Source organism: Durio zibethinus, chromosome 5, assembly GCF_047325235.1.
Source record: "Durio zibethinus cultivar Kanyao isolate XHJ-2024 chromosome 5, ASM4732523v1, whole genome shotgun sequence".
Classification (NCBI taxonomy): domain Eukaryota; kingdom Viridiplantae; phylum Streptophyta; class Magnoliopsida; order Malvales; family Malvaceae; genus Durio; species Durio zibethinus.
Genome location: NC_143166.1, coordinates 32907631 through 32928265, shown reverse-complemented (window position 1 = coordinate 32928265; position 20635 = coordinate 32907631). Strand labels below are relative to the sequence as shown.

The 20635-nt window shown below is 34.2% G+C and overlaps 2 protein-coding genes and 2 pseudogenes across 11 annotated transcripts; 1 reads left to right on the top strand and 3 right to left on the bottom strand.

The window, feature by feature from the left end:
• The first annotated feature begins 2592 nt into the window (after nt 1–2592).
• LOC111282630 (SUMO-activating enzyme subunit 2-like) lies at nt 2593–8622 on the top strand. 4 transcript variants are annotated; one of them, XM_022870792.2, is made up of 11 exons: nt 2593–2935; nt 3015–3104; nt 4216–4299; nt 4386–4604; nt 5466–5567; nt 5740–6189; nt 6275–6504; nt 6736–6829; nt 6916–7098; nt 7247–7344; nt 7941–8622. In XM_022870792.2, the coding sequence occupies exons 1-11, from the start codon at nt 2903–2905 to the stop codon at nt 8308–8310; spliced, it is 1953 nt and encodes a 650-aa protein (XP_022726527.2). In that variant the 5' UTR covers nt 2593–2902; the 3' UTR covers nt 8311–8622. The 4 variants fall into 4 exon arrangements, with proteins under 4 accessions (XP_022726527.2, XP_089617354.1, XP_022726528.2 ...); XM_022870794.2 differs by having other exon boundaries at nt 2839–2935; nt 4202–4299; XM_089761228.1 differs by lacking the exon at nt 6916–7098 and having other exon boundaries at nt 7941–8545.
• A 1569-nt stretch (nt 8623–10191) lies between these two features.
• On the bottom strand, nt 10192–13649 carry LOC111282629 (putative receptor-like protein kinase At4g39110 pseudogene; annotated as a pseudogene). The gene has a single exon (XR_016342363.1). The product of XR_016342363.1 is annotated as a putative receptor-like protein kinase At4g39110 pseudogene (transcript).
• Nucleotides 13650–13741: 92 nt separating this feature from the next.
• On the bottom strand, nt 13742–14690 carry LOC111282632 (uncharacterized; annotated as a pseudogene). The gene is made up of 2 exons (XR_016342364.1): nt 14256–14690; nt 13742–14136 (listed from the first exon to the last, which is right to left on the bottom strand). The product of XR_016342364.1 is annotated as an uncharacterized LOC111282632 (transcript).
• Nucleotides 14691–14874: 184 nt separating this feature from the next.
• LOC111282631 (uncharacterized) lies at nt 14875–19065 on the bottom strand. Of its 5 annotated transcripts, none has more exons than XM_089761231.1 (5): nt 18692–19065; nt 17501–17877; nt 16564–16610; nt 15494–16460; nt 14875–15352 (listed from the first exon to the last, which is right to left on the bottom strand). In XM_089761231.1, the coding sequence occupies exons 2-4, from the start codon at nt 17814–17816 to the stop codon at nt 15516–15518; spliced, it is 1308 nt and encodes a 435-aa protein (XP_089617357.1). In that variant the 5' UTR covers nt 17817–17877; nt 18692–19065; the 3' UTR covers nt 14875–15352; nt 15494–15515. The 5 variants fall into 5 exon arrangements, with proteins under 5 accessions (XP_089617357.1, XP_022726533.2, XP_022726531.2 ...); XM_022870798.2 differs by having other exon boundaries at nt 14875–15222; nt 18692–18908; XM_022870796.2 differs by having other exon boundaries at nt 14875–15222; nt 16549–16610; nt 18692–18868.
• Nucleotides 19066–20635: the final 1570 nt, after the last annotated feature.

Genomic DNA, 20635 nt, shown 5'->3' with positions numbered 1-20635 from the left:
TAAGTTAATATCTTAATTTAAAGTATTAAATAATAATTATATTAATATAATATATAAATACAAAATTAAATAAATAAAAATTATTTTTATATACATTTGAATTGATGGTGCAACTAAAAATTGACTTCGACTCAAACTTGATTTTAGAAAAAATTAATACTATTAGATTAGAGTGAATAAAAAATTATTAAACATTAATTATTTTATATACCTAATTAGAATCTATATAAACAACATTAAATTTGAGCAGTCATTGAAAAATAATAATAAAGTAGAAAGTAAACATTAGGTAAATTTAAGTAGACAACGTAAAAATATTTTTTTTGCTTTTAACTTTGTTTACTCACCATATTTCATAATAGTATAGATACACCATTAAAAAAATGATAAAACAATATATTAAAAAAAATTTTTGTCATTAAATATCTAACAAACATATATTTTTATTCCTTGTTGCCTAAAATTGTGACATGTGGATTGCTACATATATAGCCTTCATTTGCCATATAAAAGCGTTAAGTTGCCAAGTCATTCAAATTTAATTATCAAATTTCTATGTCTTTCATTCTCTTGGAATTTAGAGCCAAAAAAAACTTTAACTTCCATTTTTGACTAACTTTTTAATATCTGTATTTCTCTTTCATTTATTTAAAAAATATTTTATTTTATTTTGTTATTTAAGAGATAATGAATCTTTAAAAAAATATTTACAGTTTAAGAGAAGATTAATTTACATTATTCAAAATTTTCATGTAAGTAACCAATTATCTTCCCTATTAATTATTATCTATTTATTACTTTCAATGTCATTCCCCAAGAAAAACCCATTCATCTAACTTTTGATTGTAAATATAAATATTTTTTTTCACTTAGTTTTTTTAAAAATTCATTCTTTATATTAGATTTAAATTTTTTCTCATTTTGGGTTCTATTAACGATTTGTTAAGTACCTTGTTCTTCAATAGCCTTTTTATGAAAAATATTTCATCTAAGGTATGTTATTTCCAAATGAAACAAAACAATCTTCCTTTGGTTTTAAGAATCTATTTGAACAAAATATATATATATATATATTGTCTAAAAAAAAATCACCAAAATTAAATTTGTTTAACAATTATTTGACCACCAATTTTTCATTCAAATTATTTGCAATCTCTCCTACTCATTTCTACAAATTTAAAACCCCAATTAGTATTTTTTTTTATGTTATCTAGAAATATTTTTTTTATATAATTTACATAATCTCCATTACTAATCCTTTTGTGTATTTTGGTGTTCCTAACCATCCACTCATTTTTTGTTTAATCCCTTGTTTGGTTTGACAATACATATATGGGAATCCATACAAATGATAGCCAAAACTCTATACGATTGATCTTTTGAGCCCGTTTCAAGCTAACTTGACTAATCAACTTATCTTAAGGTAAAGACTTCTTCCATTTATATATTCTTGCACTTAACTCTTGTATATAAGAAATAATACTCAAATTTGTTTTGTTTAATTTACAACGAATTTATAAGCTATTTTCTTTCACTCATATATAACTATTTAATTTAGCATATATAAGTATCTAATTTAGTACATTTCTTTTCTTTTTCTTATTTTAAAATTTAAAATTTTATTATATTAATATTACATTATAATTTTGGTTTAATAGTAAAGATTTAAAAAAAAATAAAATAAATCATAACAACTAATTATTAATTTGAAGATGAAATGAGTAAGGAATTTTATTTGGGATTATAGGTCAATTCATAACTTATATGAGATTTATTTATCTCTTTTGATTATAGAATATATGACATTTTTTATTTTTATTTATTGTGACTTTCACTTTTAAAATTTATGAGATATCTAAAATGTTTCATTTTTATTTTATTTTTGAATATATCTTTTATTGTTACAATATATATTAGATAATAAAATAATAATTCACAACAATTTGCGAGTTGTTAAATTGTAAAAATTTATTCTAAAATAATATTTAATAAAAATATTTTATTTCACAAAAATATTAAAGTATTTTATAAATTAAAAATAAAATAAATTTGATCAAATAATTGAGCTTGACATTTGTTATTTGTACCATTAAAGCAACCAGACTTTTGACTTTCGATTCTTCAATAACTGTACTGAATTATTAGTGTTCACATCTATTACTTTTTAAAGCTAAAGCAAGTACGGTTGATAACTCAAGTCGAATACGTGAGGATTTTGCCCAACTTAAATTTATAGTCTTTTTTTTTTTTTTTAAATCAGATTTTGAATCAAATTATATTTTATTTTTATTTATTTTTTTGAAAAAATATTAAAATCAAATTAGAATCAAATTTTAAATAAATCCGTTATGCTTCGATCCTATATATATAAAATATTATTTTATTATTTATTTAATTTTATATTTATTTTTTTAAAAAATATATTTTATTATTTTCGAATGAAATCAAATTAATTATAATGTTTTTCATATATAAATTGAATTAAGTATAAAAAATAATATTTAAAATCGAATCACGAGACGAGAAAAAACCTGCCCTACCTGCCTTGGTCGGTGCCATCTCTAAAACTAAGCAGTAGTTCCAAATTTTAGCGAGGGCAGGGGCAGCCACTTGAAGGTACCTTTGGAGAGAAGGGGGAAGAAAAAAAATTGAATTTGTCCACCTTTTATAATATTTTTTATTACGTTTTTGGCCCCCCGTTAGCCGCCCTTTCCTTACATCACGGCCACTTAGATTCCCCTATCCGTTGTTTCACGTCCCGTGTTCGATTCCCTCTACAAACCCCAAGAGAACCTCTCTCTCTGTCTAAAATAAGAAGAATAATTCTTAGTATATTTCGCTCTTCATTGCTTCTCTCTTCTTCTTCTTCTTCTTGCTCTGCTTCTCTGGCTTGACTCCGGAAATGGCTTCTCAAGAACAGTTGCTTGCCATTAAGGTACGAAATAAATATCTTTAAAAAATTAGCATTTAGTCTAACTATAATTCAACTTTTTTTTTTTTTTTTTAAATGGTAGGGGGCGAAAGTGCTTATGGTAGGGGCAGGAGGGATTGGCTGTGAGCTTCTCAAGACTCTTGCTCTTTCTGGGTTTCAAGATATTCATATAGTAAGTTAATTAACTTTTTTCTTTTTTATTTAATTTCTTAAAAATGGGTTTTTCCCCTATTTTACTTTACCCATTGTTTAGTGACGAATAGGGTTTTTTTTTTTTTTAATTATGTTTTTGTTTTGGTTTTAATTTCCTTGTTTAACTGGAGTTGGTGCTAGGGTTTAAGCAGTCTAATTATGTGTTCACGTTAAAACCTTCTGATTTTCCTTTTTTTTAATATATTTTTCGGATTTTTTTGGACTTAAGGTGATTATTTATGGTTTATATGGCAGAAATTAGTTTTTAGTAATCGTTTATGGTATTTATAGAAACGGCACTATGTCTATAATGTGACAATAATTAGTGAAATACTAATTATAAAATGTTGTCAAGAGATTTTTTGCTGTCTTGGTGATCAGTCCAAGAGGTTTAGTTCGTTTACTGGAGATTTATGGATGCATGTTTTAGGAGGAATTGGCAAAATCAGTTTGATAATGGATTCTGGTGTTTTTTGTGCAATTGATTGGTAGTGGTCATTATGCAACTCAAGGTGGAATCTATGGTGCTTTGGTGCATGTTATAGGACAGTGAAAATTGTAACAGCATACTGTTCATCATGCTGGGAAAGCATATTGTCAGAATGGCAGGAGATATTGAAAGTTTAAAGTGGTGGTAGCATGATGTTGCCTTAGGTTGGCTTGATTGGTAGTGGTGCTACTGCTTGATTTTTTACAGTGGTGTGATTAGTTACGGTTGTTCAGGGATGCAGTTGGTTATGATGATATAAAAGTTAGATGGATAATTCTAAGATGGTGCTAAGTGCTGATAATTAGTTATTGGTGCATTGGATGTTAGTTATCAGTGAAATGGGAGCTGTCAATTATATAGGTGGTGGTGCTAAGGATGGTACCTAGGTATTATCCTTTTACTTGGAAATTTGAAGGCTGCAAAAATGTTTGTTTTGTTTGTTATTTACTATTATTAAACACTTTGTGTTGTGAGGTCAAGTGATGATGTGGGTTTGAACTTATGGATTTTATTGTTGTTGTGAAACTAATTTACTGGCTTTAGTAACTGGTATTTTTTTTGGATATTATTTATTCATGCAATTATAGTTATCTGCTTGTAGATTGATATGGATACTATAGAAGTCAGCAACCTAAATAGACAATTTTTATTTCGACAATCCCATGTTGGGCAGTCTAAAGCCAAGGCAAGTGCATTTACAGGCATTTTCCTTGTTTGCTTTCACTGGCAGTTATAATTTGATGATTTGTATTTCATCAATTTTTTTATCAGGTTGCTCGAGATGCAGTCTTAAGATTCAGGTCCAACATAAGCATTACACCATACCATGTGAATGTTAAGGACTCTCGCTTCAATGTTGAATTCTTTAAAGAGTTTGATGTTGTTCTGAATGGGCTGGATAACTTGGATGCAAGGCGCCATGTAAACCGTCTTTGCTTGGCGGCTGATGTCCCATTGGTTGAAAGTGGGACTACAGGATTCCTGGGACAGGTTTTTAGGTTTTTACATGTCTTTCTGCAATAATATTTTTTTATTCTTATCTTGTAACTAGGTTGCTTGTCTGGATTGCTCATATTCATGCTTCATCTAATTTTTCTTAGTTTGTGCAAGAATGAATCCACTTGTCTTGATCTATATGCTGTATAATCAATAATCTGAAGTTCCGCTATTTTATGCGACTAATTACTTATTGAAGGAACCTACTCCTAGAACAGGTGACCTGTTCTATCCTATATATGTGTAGCATCTTAAGTTTCTGTTTGGGCAGAACTTGTTTCTCTTGGTAAGTGCTATTTAAGGCTTCATAATTATTTTTAGCATATGGGTCCTATACTAATATTATCAATGCAGAGATGCATCTCTGAAATATGATTTAAAAGTTTTTTGCTTTTATTTTCTTCTGTTGCCAGAAAGCATTACCGTTTTCCTTGGTGTAGAATTCCAATTTGAATAGTTTTAAAAGTTCATGTAAGTGCATCAAGCGATATAGAAAAAAAAATTGAAGTGTCCCTTTACTTCTGATTGAACATGTGCATGTATTTGCTTCTCTTTCTCTGTACTTGTTTAGTTACTTAATCTTATGATAGCCTTAGGATCTGAAGGTAAAGGTTTCTTAGAAGTCTTGCCTATGTTTGACTACTGATTTTTTGGTTATTTGTCTTCAAAAACTTGAACTTTTGTGTTTCTTTTGCTTATCAACTCCTCTCTATCTCTCACACACACTATAAAATTATGTTCTAGTTTTACTTCTTCTTTTTTTTGCTTGGCTTCAGCATTACTTTTATGCTATTAATTTGTCTGAATGTTTTTTATGATGACCATGTTGTATGATTATAACTATCCTGGATGCAGGTTACTGTACATTTGAAGGGAAAAACAGAGTGCTATGAGTGTCAGCCAAAACCTGCCCCAAAGACTTATCCTGTCTGTACAATTACAAGCACTCCATCAAAGGTAATCATTCATTGCTGAGAGATTTTCTTTTGGGTGGGGGTATTATAGGAGTTCATTTACTTCTATTGGCTTTGAGCAACCATTAGTCATTAGAATTATGATGATTAAATCTAGTTGTTGTTGCCAAAAAACTGCTATGCCACAAGTTCTAATCATATTGTTTGAATTGTAGTTTGTTCATTGTGTTGTGTGGGCAAAGGACCTGCTTTTTGCAAAGTTGTTTGGGGACAAGAATCAGGAAAATGATTTGAATGTACGCTCTAGTGATGCTGCAAACTCATTGGAACATTCAGAAGATGTATTTGAATGTAGAAAAGACGAAGATATCGAACAATATGGAAGAAGAATATATGATCATGTATTTGGTCATAACATAAAAATGGCTCTATCTAACGAAGAAACGTGGAAAAACCTTAATAAACCACGACCTGTATATAGTAAGGATGTCCTGCCTGAGAAACTAACTAAAGAGAATGGAGACATGGAAAAAGGTTGTACAACTGATGATATATCTGCCATGGCATCTCTGGGCTTGAAGAATCCTCAGGATTTATGGAGTCTTGCAGAAAATTCAAGAGTTTTCCTCGAGGCTTTGAGATTATTTTTCTTGAAGAGAGTAAAGGTCAATGTTAATCTCTTACTTTTGAAAAACTGACTGATCATCTCTTCCTACCAAGTTAAGACTGATTTATCTTACCATTTGACAGGAAATAGGGAACCTGACTTTTGATAAGGATGACCAGTTGGCTGTGGAATTTGTTACTGCTGCTGCAAATATTCGGGCTTCTTCTTTTGGGATTCCTTCACATAGTCTTTTTGAAGCTAAAGGAATTGCTGGTAATATTGTGCATGCTGTTGCAACAACAAATGCTGTCATAGCTGGGTTGATTGTGATTGAAGCAATTAAGGTTTTAATAAAGGATAGCAACAATTACAGGTTTAGTTCAGTTTCTTTTTTCTTTTGATTATTTTGAGGTTTTTAAATACAAAGTTTAGTTTCATCTTAAGTATTGAGCGTATTTTATTGTGTTCATTTTAGTACAATGTGCTCTATAGAAGTCATTGTCATTGTTAGGAATTATACTTCTCACCTCCATGCTTCACAATTGCAAATTGCTTTTTGTGATAATTATACTGTAGTCCTAATCTGATTTGGATGCCTATGCAGGATGACATATTGTCTAGAACATCCTTCAAAAAAGTTGCTTCTAATGCCTGTGGAACCCTATGAACCTAACAAGTCTTGCTATGTTTGTTCAGAGGTATACCTAAAGTGCACATCTGAATGGAATTTCTTTTGTAAATGTTTTTAAAGCTTACTTGCTCACGTTTAATATCTTGAAAACAGACACCACTATCGCTTGAGGTTAATATTCATAGCTCTAAGTTGAGGGATTTTGTTGAAAAGATTGTTAAAGCCAAACTTGGCATGAACTTTCCATTAATCATGCAAGGGGCAAGTATTCTTTATGAAGTTGGTGAAGATCTTGAAGAGGATATGGTAGCAATTTATGCTGCAAATCTTGAGAAAGTAAAATTCTTCTCCCCTTGCTTTTAAAATAAAATCCTTTAATATGAATTTGTTGGCTTTTGTGTTCAGATCTTGAAATCACAGTTGTTGTTCTATACACTTTGGCACAAAAGATAGTTTGATAATGGTGATTTATTTCTCTTCACAGGCCTTATCTGAGCTGCCTTCTCCTGTTACTAGTGGGACTGTGCTTACTGTAGAGGATCTTCAACAGGAGTTCTCATGTAGTATCAATATCAAGCATAGGTTTGTCTTTACCTTGATAACCGTAATATAAAAATTTAAAAATTCTTTTCTGTTGTCTCCCTAGAAAGCTCTTTAAAATTATGTGATAAATGTTAGACTAGCTTCATCACATTAATTTAGCTTTTTTGCCTGTCTTCTTCTTGGGTTTACTTGTGTGCATACTTGTTACATCTTTTGCTCCAGGCATTTGTATTGCACTTGTGGTTAAAAACATGAAAAATTCTGGCGAACTTATTTAGCTAAAATAAAATCTGTTTAAGTGATTACATGACAATGAATAAGGTTTTGTTACTTTGTATTTTCATCTCAACTGATTCTTGACATTAATTATATGATTAGACTAGACATCTTCTCGTTATTAAATCATGATGAGTAAGGGCTGATCTCAAAGTTGTGGCTTGATATGGACTTCCTTTATTTCTGAATGCCTCCTCTAATTTACTGTTCTGTGATTATAATATGCCTCCTCTAATTTCCTTTATTAAATCATGCTTGTGTTGTCAGTAGAACTTTTGCATCAATTGTTATCCTGCATTGGGGACATTTGTTCTCAAATATGGAAAGAAATTTAAAAAATTTACTCTTTATGGTCACAGGGAAGAATTTGATGAGGAGAAGGAACCTGATGGAATGCTTCTCTCTGGATGGGTTGAAGCTCCTGTCGATAAGGACAATAATAAGCCTATTAGAAATGGTGAAAGTACATCCAATGCTTTGCCAGCAGAGGAGATTCTGGACGGTGAGAAGGATGTTGAAATTCAGGAAATTCCAGAGGGGACTGAAACAGTTACTGGGAAGAAAAGAAAATTGTCTGAGGTATCCGAAGGCACGAGTACAAATCACTCAGGCCTTTCCGATGAAAATAGAAATCACAATCAACTTGAAAAGCTTGATATTGATGATGAGGATGATGAGCTCATTATATCTGATGATTGGGAATCACTCACCAAGAAGAAAAGGTTGTAATAAGGTAGTACTTCATCTTGATTGTGGACAGCATCTTACCTCTGATTTTGTATCGTTAGGATAAATGGTGATTCTTTTGGAGGCCATAATTGTTATTTTAGGATAGAGTCTATAGTATTTTGCTTTGATTAGATGTTACTAACTGTTATGTCCATTCCCTTTTACAAACAAGCGTAGCAACAATGTGTATTCCTCCGACTTTTAGATTAACCGAGGGTGGTTTGTAAACTTGCAAGCATCAGGATTTCTTTGAACATCAATGTGAAATGAAATTAGTAATGGAATTATTAGAAAATAGAAACGGTGCTCTCAGATGGACTCTTCTTTGATAAACAGCATGAAACAACACATATATCATGGTCCTGTCGTGCTTCGGGGTTGAGATCATTTCACTTCTAGCCTGAAGCAAAGGATGTAACGTATTTGCCTAATTTAGCGGGCAAGAAAGCATGTTGATTATGTCAAGAAGAAAGGCAAATCATAATCATTACCATCAAAGTTTTTGTTATGAAATCTGCAATTCTTGCATTCTGCATATATAATGAAAATCTAAACACTCTCTTAATTGGTTAAAAGCCCTCATTTCATTTTGATTCTCCATTACCGAATGTGAAAAAGAAAAAGGGAGAGTAGTTGTTGAGACAGAAAAAGAATGTTAACTGTTGGGGATTTCTATGAAAGTTTCTGTATTGGAAAATATAAGAGGTCACACGTCATGGGTAGAAATTCAGGTTCTGCAAATTATGGATTGCTTTGCATTTTCCTTTTGGTTGTTCATTCAAAAGGTCAAAAGCATCTCTCACCTTTCATTCTTCTACTTTGTAACACCCTTCCATCCTTTTATACTGCCTGTATATTACCTATGATTATGCCATTAATGGTGGTGATGGTGGAGAATGAATATTAGTACAATTTGTTTGTCTCAAATGCCTAGTGTTGGACCTGTTTGTGGCTGACAGTTGATTTTTTAATTAAGGACCTAATTTTATTCATAAAGTATAAAAGTTAAAGGTAAGAGCTGAAATTCATTTTGGATCCTTAATATATTTAGATTCCTATGTCCTCACTTGGGGATTTTGATCAGGAATTTTAGCAGTATGCCCATTGTAAAGGCCTGATCAGGTATGGTGAAAAAGAAACATGCCCATTACCAAAAAATAGAATCCATCACCATTCTGGCCTAAGTTTTTCTTTTTCTTGTCTCACCCTTCCATCATATGTTAATCACAAAACAAGGAATAGGAGGTTTCTGCATTATTATTTTTTGGCCATTTGTACAGTTGATTAATATGCTCAGGTGTCATGAGCCACAATCATCTCAATCATTCATTTTAAAATGCAGGAAACGATCTCTATCTGTTCTGTTATGTTGATAGTAATATTGAAATGAAACATGGTATACTTGATTTTGATTCATGACAACAACCGTAAACATGTGTGAAGTTCACAGTATTAACAATGATGATTCAAGTGCTACAAAAGCAGCAAAAGTCAGGCCAACCGCATAATGCTAACTGCCCTTTTATGTTACCTCATGAAGCTAGATGTCAAGTGGTTAAATGTGATTGCAGAAGTGAAGATCTCTCCACATATCTACCGAAAGCAAATGAATTTTGGTATTATTTTCATACAATTATATACCACTTATTAGCTTTAGCAGGATGCTTCATATGAATATGATCTCCAATCCTCTTAGTCTCAAATCTATGATGTCTGGTTCAACCACAGTTTAAGTTTCGGTGTCAACTTCTTATTGATCTGAACAAACTTGATGCTCAGATAACACACCCACCAAGAAGTAAAAAAAAGGTGCTCTTTTGGAGGTTAGAAAATAGATTTGTTTGCCTAAACTAAAGCAGTACAAATTGAAATGTTAAAGATGCTACTTGCAATTGGCATATCTGTCTGGTCTCATGCAACTAAATATTGATACAATTGCAGCTGGAACCATTTCTTATTGAAATTGTTGGTAAATTGAATTCAGAAACTTGCTATAACAAGATACAAAATTGCTAGCTGCTATTCTTTCATATGGTAGTAACTGAGACATAAGATTAATGGTACTGTATGCATATATCAATCGACATCAGTACATTAATCATACTGTATGTTTTGGTATACGTCCACACAAGAAGAAGGGAAGAAAGGTGAGCGAGTGAGAGTTCTGATAAAATAGTTGTTACATAGAAAAGTGCACCATTTTATGGTAGAAGGAATGCCTGCCCAAGGCCTCTGAAATTGTAGAATTATATCCCACTTATCAAGCAACGATATTTACCTACCATTCAGCCCTTGAAATTGTGCAAACATTGCAGTTCCCGAGTGTTCACCAATGACTTGAACTTCAGCTGGACCCTTGTTGTCTTCAGGATGAGAAACTGGATGGTTGTTATCAGATGGAGGACTGCTGGACGGAACCACAATAGAAGGGGAGACAGCGGCAGTGCTAGATGACTGGGTCTCATCCTCTGATTTTCCTACTGAAAATGATTCTTGCAGCTGCAAGGCATACTCCAAGTTCCACAAAACATCTCCCATTGAAGGTCTGTCAACACCATATTCTGCCAAGCACTTCTCTGCAGCCTCAGCAAACTTCTTCATTGATTCAGGATTGATGCTACCCACAAGCTGAGGATCAATAATCTTTTCAAGCAAGCCCTTCCTCTTCCATTGCATTGCCCATTCAGCCAAGTTAACCTGCTCTCTTGGCAATTGTGGGTTAATAGCAGGCCTTGCACATAAGGTTTCAAGCAGAACCACCCCAAAAGAGTAAACGTCTGATTTTTCTGTTAATTGCTGCCTCCTAAAGTACTCAGGGTCCAGGTACCCAAAGCTGCCTTTCACTGCTGTGCTAACATGATTCTGTCCCATAGGTGTGTCTTTTGACAGCCCAAAATCAGCAACTTTGGCAACAAAGGCATCATCGAGCAAAATATTGGTGGTCTTAACATCACGGTGGATAATCCCTTGAGCAGTACCGGTATGAAGGTAGTGAAGTCCACGAGCAGCTCCAATACAGATCTCGAGCCTCTGCTTCCATGATATTGGTGGCAAGTCTTTTCCATACAAATGATCCCTGAAAGGCCCATTCGACATGTACTCATAAACCAGGATCATTTCATTGTTCTCATCACAGTAACCAATCAGTGACACCAGGTGTCTATGCCTTAGCTTTGACAACATCTGGATTTCTGTCTGGAACTCTGTGATGCCTTGTTCAGATTGTGGGTTCCCTCTCTTGACAGCAACTTTGGTCCCATTATCGATTGTGCCTATATAGACATTGCCAAATCCACCAACACCAATTATTGCACTTGCATCAAAGTTCTTGGTTGCTTCTTGCAACTCCACCAGAGAGAAATAACGGCCCAAGCCTAGGGTTGATGAGTAAAAGTTGCTCTTGTGAGAACCGACAGAGGTCTTGCTCAAGAAGCTAGTGTCTCCAGCATGGAGTGGGAGCAGCCAAGAAGAAAAACTATTCCTCTTTTGCCAATCTTGGGGTCTCCTCTTCCATCTAATAACCATCGCACCAAGACCCACAAACGCACCAAACATCATGGCAAAACCGACTGCAGCCACAGCGCCCTTGTTGGCTATGCCCACCCTTCCATCAACACCAAATTCCCCATCCAAACTATTAACCGAGTTGCTCATTTTCAAGACCTCCAAGCCATTAAGAATTGCATTAGTCACTCCTGTATCCTGATTCAATGGACCAATCTGAACAGTTAGTCCATTGCTGAAGAGGGAAGCATTCACCACAATATCCTTGTAATATGGAACAGCCAACCCACCAGTTAGGCTCGACAAGTCCAATCCAGAAATGGCCATTTTACCATTAATGTATATATTGAAATAGAGGTCATTGAGTGCCTTGCTAACAATGTCACAAAAATGCATCCGAAGCATGTAATCAAATGCTGTATCAACTTCTAACTGCCATGTGACATTGAAGTTTGGTTTCACTGTTTTTGCATCAGCCATTTGAATAAGAGATGAATAGACTGTTGCTGGTGCAATCAGTGGTGTTAAAGTCTCAGGGTATTTGATAGAAGTTGTGGCAGCAAAGGCATCCTTAGCTAATTTTTTTTCTTGAAGATAATCAGAGTCAGGTATCCAAGTCCTGCCCAGTGTGTCATTCTGTGAGGTGATCAGAGGTCCCCCCATGTTAAGCCTGTACACGACATGGTAACCGTACTTAGACAAACCAGCAAAGTTGTTAACAGGGAAAAGGGAAGTGCCTTCATCGGAAATCAAGCTATCCGGTGCTGAAACCACCTCAATGGCATTTATAAAAGCAGCTGAATTCTTCATAGGAGTAAACTTGAGGGTAAATGTAGGATCAGTCATGTTAAGAAGGTACTCCTTCAGGATAGGTATGGAGTTATTGTTAGCCTTGAGGTTGTGAAGAAGAACATACTGATTCGCAGAGACAGAGAATGTAGATTGTTGAAGATCAAACTGGTTAACTTTTATTGGAAAGAAATAGAGACGCACCCAGTGAAAACCAGGTCGTTTTAACTGGAATGTATAGATGGCTTCTTGGGCAAAAACCCTTGCAGTTAGATATAAAGGTGAAGGAACATCAGCAGAGGCGACAGATACTTGAACATCTTCCTCGGTGTTCAAGAACTCAGAGGCTTGTTGGTCACTTTTGAAGACTCTTCCGTCAGGGAGCGTGGGTGGAGAGTTGGCACCACAATCAATGAGGATGTTATCTTGGGGAGTGAAGGTACCGCTGCCGGACAAGGCAAAAATGGTGGGGCAAGAGATGAAGTTGTAGACGAGCACCAGGAGGATAGCCATCGATGAAGATGATGACAATGACGACGATGATGACAGAAAGGAAGATAGAAAAAGGTTGGTTTGATATGTTTTTGGTTTCTTTTCTATCTCCATCCCTCCTGGATGAGAGGGATGTTCAGAAATGAACCAACAAAAGATCTTTGGAAAAAGAGGTTAATGGTGTTATACCTGAATCAGTGGAGGAAAGCAATTGACAGCAGAATTGGACTTCGCATTCCCAATTATGAGGCAATGTTTGTGGAGAAAGATATTTTTAGTTGTTGAGGGTATGTTCATCCTCTCTCCATTTTTAGCAATTGCGAACAAAACAAAGGTTTACAAGCTTCGGACATGGTCAACGGTCAACCACAATTCCTCTCTTTCTCTCCCCTTTTTCCCTTGAAGGCTTGAGGCAGAGAAATCTTTTCAAGTATGCTAATATTCTAGAGCTTAGAAGGCAAGCTGTGATGAACTCCGGCTTTTACAAACCAATTAAGAACATTGATTTCAAGAATGGGCACAAAGAATTCTAATAAATTAAAGAAACAAGCTACATATCGCATATTGGAAATTCTCAATGTTTCAATAGTGATTATTTCTTCTTTTCATGGATAAATAAATATGAAAATTAGAAGAAAACGTGATTTAGACAATGCATTATAACATTCCTTTTTTATAGCCCAATCAGGAAAAAGAAACAAAAGAAAGATAGTACGCATACATTCACAAGAACACATAATTCGGGTGACATTTATTACAAAACTACATAGGTACAATATCTCATCCACACAGCTTTTTCAATGGCTATGATGACCAGGTAATTTTTTCTTTATCTTCTCCGTACCCTTCTTCTCGTGCTGATCATCAAGGTGGTGCCTGCCCATGCGTTGCGGTCTAGCTGGTTTTGATGTTTGTTTTGGCAGCGTAAGTTTTGGTCAGTGATTGCTCCTTCTCCTTGGGCTTCCAACCTGTTAGTTTCTCCTTTATTTTCTGCTTCAGCCCTTTCTTCTTCCTTCAACCACCCATCCCATCATCCTCGGACTAAACCAAGAAACAATTCACAGCCAAGGAAAAATTAACGCAGTTTAAGTATATATAAAAACAAATTACAGAACAAAACCTACTCTGCCATCATATCCATATGAGGAGGTTTTCATTACCGAGCTAGAGCTGGAGCTGGAGCTGTTGGATCGCTGAGTCTCTTCCCTACTGGAAACACCGTAATGCAGCCGCTCTGGATGCTGCTGTTGTTGATGATGTTGTTGCTGCTGCTGCTGCTGTTACTGCAAATACTCAGCAGCAGAACCAGTCCCGTATCCCATCTGACCACCATGCATAGCTGGATGTCTGGCGGCTACACCAGTGACATGCACGGGATTACCGTATTCGTCAGTCAACACAACTGAGTTGCCATGCTCATGCATAGGGTTGCCATGCTGATCTCTTAAATCAGCCATTTCGTAATTAGTGGCGCAAAAACAGGGAGATATGTTTTAATGTGTCGAGGCTAATCTTGGGACCTACATAAAGGAAAATCCAAAGATGGTGGAGAAGAGTACGTTTTTGCATGTACAGGTGGCGAGAAGCTTGCAAATGATACATTCAGGATGTTGCCACGCTAGAGAAGTGAGGAGCGCACTGTAGCTCAAGGGAGCAAATATTTTCATCACCTATTTGTTCAGCAAAACAAATCTACACATCTTTGCCTTCGAGCACGTTCAATGAAATGGATACATATGTAAATGGCAATTAGAAAACGTGGAAAGCTACAAACTCAAAGACCTAAACAGAAATAATTGCTTTCTGGGAAGATCCAGAATCCATTAGTCATACAGAATTTCATATGAATCAATTTGTGTTTGAATCCAAACAAGAAATAGATCAATCTGTACAAAATAAGAATAAGATCATTAATGTTATACTATTTTTTTCCATTGTTTAAACTTTTCTTCATGTTGAGCTATTCGTTCACCTATAATTTCCATTTTCTTCTTTACAGAGTGATTCCCACGAGAGAATCGTGTTGAAACTTCAGAATGATGTCAAGAATTCTTCAAGAATGACATCCTGCATGCTATGTGCAATCGCTAAATCCAGTGGGACTGCGGAGGAGAACAAAACCAGAATCTGTATGGCAGAAAAATAACAAATCAGACTGAGTCCCAGGAAACCACAGATTTGTACATTTTGATAAATAGTTTTTGGTATTTTTGAGGTATCAAAATCGAGTTACTTCCATTCCTGGCTACTTCCATTCCTGGCAAAGGTAAGGAGCAAAGACAGATTGCGTTCATCAGAACTATGGCATTAAGCTAAGAAAGTTTTATTCAGAAGAAAGGAAAACTGACGCTTTAGGCATGTGGTAAAAATGAATTACATCAGTCAAAAAGATACTAACCTCCTAACGGCAGACACGAAGTTTACAACTTGCTAGATTTGGCCCAGAAAAAACCCTTTTTCCTGGTAGAGTGATTCTCTGGAGGGGACCTACTTCCCTTTGATCCAAAAGAAAAGTGCTTCCGCAGGAAAGGCATGCCCAAGGAGCTTTTCATGCTTGAACTGGAGGCCTTACCTTCATGTCCACTACTTTTCAGACGATTAAATACGACAGGATCACCATCCATATCACCATTGACAACCCGGCTCCTAGATCTTTTGTTGATTTTAGCCTTAAAATCCATTTCTGCTTTAAATGCTTTCTCAGATAATTTATGTGTCTTCTTCTCCCCCAAAGTACAAACCGGGCAAGCAGGGTCATACTTGTCAATTTCAGGGGTCATATTTTCCAAACATTCAGCATGGTAAACATGCCCACAAGTTAGAACAGCAACAACAGAAAGCTCATTGCTAATAATAATCTTCTGGCTGCTCCACAAAGATTTTTCCAATAATAGCTTTGAGCAAACACCACATGTTTGCAGATCAACAGAGGGGGATGCTGAGATTTGGCCACTGGATTTGCTTATCTTATCATGATGAAAACCCCATGTGTCGTTATCAACAGACCACCTTTCCTTACAGGATGTAGCCATGAGTTCAGAAAAGGCATGCATAAACCAACCATCAGAAGAACCATCCCGAGAGCCCCCAGTTGATTCATTGCTCCAAGAAGGCATCACTAGCCTTTCCTCACAAACCGAGTATCTATTAGCTGACTTCAATCCCAGAATTCGATTATCAGATACTTGACGCAATAGACGATGTCCAGGAGATCTGAGAGGGAACTTTGTTGCTGAACTAGGAGGATTCACGTGACTCTGAGATGACAAAGGGGATGTTGCTAAGGAGGAAGCTAACGGCAAAGAAAATGATGACTTAGAGGGAGATGGATATGAGGCTGCAGGGGATTCTGTGGACTCCTTCACCTGAAACGCAGTCCAGATTTCTCAAAAGGATGTCATATTAAGGGGAAGTTATCACAGAGGTGGAAGGAGTCATGAAACTGCCTCCTACCATAAAAAGCTTTACCTGCTCTAAGTTCACATCAATTGAGATATTTCTTGAAATAGATTGATCTGAATAATACATGTAAAAGAACGTTAGATAGAACAACTGCAAAAGGACCTTTCTGACATCCTTTTATTTTTTATTAAGAGGATTTTCTCACAAATCTAAACGTTGGAAAACCAACAAAATGATAGAATGACATGGCCAACATTTAACAAATTACCAGTTTCATTTTACCACGAGATTAACACAAACAAAGAGACAATTTAAGCAAATCTCAGGCCTAGCCAGTGCCCTCCCCTACTCCGAAAAAGGAAACCCTTTAGACCCCATACATATCCTGTTCATAGAATTGTTGGAAAAATCACATTGCATTCTTTATAAAATGTGGTATGACAAGAATAAACTAAATTAAGATAAAGCATTCACGCATTCCTCTCACTTTTTATGTAACATAAGCAAGGTAGAGTGGGACCATCCAAGATGAAAAAGATTGCTTGAAGGAGAGTGAAAAAGGACCAGAAACAATGGCCTTACAGAGTTGATTGAACTATGGTTTCCAACCAAATGGCCAAGGGTAATCCTGTTATGCATGCAACCCCTTTAACTGAACAAGATTTTCAGGAGATTACCAAATGATGTAACCAAAGAAAATTACAAGAAATAAGGGTCTGCATCTTGAGAAGAGAAACTCAGAAAATTTTCACTTTTTAACTGAATTTATACATTATTGCCCCCTTCCGCTACATTTAAGGACCCGTCAATGTTCTAATTTCTGGTCAGAAGCACCTTCCTATGTCTACATTCTTTGTACTTTTTCATTCACTGCAAGTTATTATTTATCTAATTAGTTAGGCTCCCATGTGCTGAAGTAATAACAGGTAAATTAGTTTAAACTAACTTCAACATTTCCGAATGTGGTATGATTCACACTTAGACCAGCATCCTAGCAGTTTACCTGAAGCAGGAGTTCTAACTTGTACAGCAGTTCTTTCTGAAGTTGGGGACTTCTGCCATACACGAGACTGGAAACTCTCAGACAGACTTCCATCCTCCGATGCACATGCAGATTCATATTTGATCTCTGATCCGTCATTCCGACTAATTGCATCAGAAAACCAACTCATAGAAGTGTCTTCACCCGCTACACGCCCTCGGTTATCCCAATGAAAACTCCACATCGGAGAATATGTTATATTCCTATGAAAAACTTCACTACCCGATCCATTTACTATAGTTTTATCTCTAGCAGCAACACAACAAGCAGCCCCCATGATCCACCACACTAACAAACTAATTCTCCAACAAGTTTCAAACAATCATCATTCAAATTATCTGGAAAATGAATTCAACCAATATCACAATCAGCATTACTCTAGCAGGAAAACCGCATTAACTTCCTTTGCTTACCAACGTATAAAAAAACAAAGCATCAATAAGCTTATTGATAAACTAGACGATAGAAAATAAAATACTCGTAAAATTCATGGTACTTATTTAAAAACCCAACTCCTCACTGTAATAAATTTAAATTAGATGTCAAAAAAACAGAAATTGAAAACAGAAATCGAAATTAACCAAAACACCTACAATAAACTCTAAAAAAAAGAAAGAAAAAAGAAATTGCCATTATTGGTTAAAATGAGCTTTAATCAGTTAAAAACCAAGTTGAGAGACAAAGTGAGCGAGTTTGAAGGCTCACAAGAACACTCTCAGTATCGCCGCTCAAAACTCAAGAGAAAGCAAAAATAACGTAATATATATAAAAAAAAAAAAGTGAGAAAAAGACCAAGCAACGATCAATTTGCTAGTCTTTAGGGACCGAATAAGAGTGAGTCCAAATACAAAATAATAATAATAATAATAATTAATTGGAAAATTTTCAAAAACCCTAGATAGAGTAAAACAAACAAAATCGAAATCACTATAGAGGTAAAAAAGAGATCCGAAATAAATGCCTAAAAATCAGCAACTCACGGTCAAAATAACCACAGCAAAAAAAAAAAAAATCAAGTCAAAATTAAATCTGAAACATATATATTCCAGGATAAAAAGATACGATGAAAATTAAAATTTCGATAAATTAGTAATAACAATGCTTGATTTTAGGGTTCTTTACATATCATATCGGAACAAGTAAAACCAGAACCTGACATAATCGAACCGTACGGGTTGAAGCCCCGAAAAACGACGTATTATTGAAGATAGAAACCCCAAGTGTTTTCAGAGAATGAGGAAAAAAAAAAAGGGATGGGAGAGGAGAATAAGAGGCTGCTTGTTCTTTTTTTTTTTTTTCTTCCTTTATCTTCGTTTCTGGGGAGAGAGTGGGAAGGAGTGAGGTCGTTTTAGACGGATTTATTAACGTCGTTAGAATCTGTTTAGTTGAACGCCTTAAATCATATTAACCGGCCGTTAATTTTCTTGACGGAGTTTGTGCTGAACCGAGAAAAGAAAAAAGATTTTATTTGTGCGGTTAATTGATAAATTATTTTTTGAAAATTTGTTTGTTTGGAAAAGAGAGCTAACAAAGGGAAACGGGTGGTTTCTTTTGAGGTACGCGGGGTGCGTAGTACGCATACTCGTGCTTTTTCACCTCACAGGAAAGTATCCTCATGGAAACTTTTTATTCAAGTTTTTTTCTTTTTTTTTTCAACTAAAGAGATTCTTTAAAAAGACATTGTTCTTATTCTCAGTCATAATTTCCTGATTCTTTCCCTCTCACTTGCGTTACATTATTTTAGAAATTACAACATCTTTATCTTTATCTTTTTTGGATTTAAATTTTAGCCTTGAACATTTCAACTATTAAAGATAAAGTTGGTAACGGATAAGGTCAGGACGAATTTTTATTCATCTCTAACTCAATTCGATTTTATTTTTATAAAATTTGAATTCAATCTTATCTTAAAAATTTTTTATTTTTTTATACTCGAATCTGACTTGATTTGATATTATATAAATCGTATCAAATTCGATCTAAAATTAATAAAATATTATTTTTAAAATATAAATATATATAAATAAAAAATTTTAAAAATAAATTTTATATAATGTCGGATCGAATTTATCAAAAACTCGAATCCGATCTGACCTCGATTTTTTTTAGCATTATCCAATCCGACCTAACTCAAAACCCAATTTAAATATATATATATATATATATATTTATACCTTATGAAATCAGATTGGGTTAAAATCCGTAGAGGGCGAATTGGACTGTCAATCTAAAATAAGGGATAAAAATAGTTTTGCCATTTTATAAGAATTGATGATTAAATATTGAGTTATAATTAAAATTTATTTTAAAATCATTAAACATCTATTTTTAAATTAATTAATCATATAATATTATAAAAAATTAAATATTTATTAAATATAAAAAAATATCATTTTAATATATTTTCATCAAGTGTAAATTAAAATAAAAGAAATTTACTATTATATAAAATTAAGTATTTATTAGATGTAAAATAACATTAATTTAACAAAAATTAAAAATTTTGAAATTGAATTTTAATAATAATTTAAAATAAAAAATGATATTGAATTTAAACATAAATAAATATAAAAAATAAAATAAAGGAACTGTAGTGCTTAATTGAATGTGGCTAATGCTGTGGCTCAACTTATTGCATTTGCATGGACTCAAAAGAAGTTGATACCAAACGTATTTATGACAAATTTTTCCATTTTGATACTAAACGTATCCTCACGGTTGTCCAAACAATGACGTTTAACTTGAGGACAAAAATGACATTTTATAATAAAATAAGGTGTAAGAAAAAATAGGGCTGTTGTGTTTTGACCGGATTGAGATATGCTTAATGATCATTTTTTATATATATATAAACAACGGTTAAAACATCAAAATCAAATGAGATTAGGTAAAGTCAAATCCCTATCCTCTTAAAGAAGAAGGGGGAAGAAGTTGATAAACTAAACATACATAACTCATTTTAATGGGTTTTTGTTGGGATCTTCATTTAATTAATTTCTATGACAAAATCAACCATGGGGAGTCCAATGGCCACAAATAATTGTTCAAATAAGGAAAAATTGGAAAAAAAAAAAAAGATAATGTAATGTAGACTTG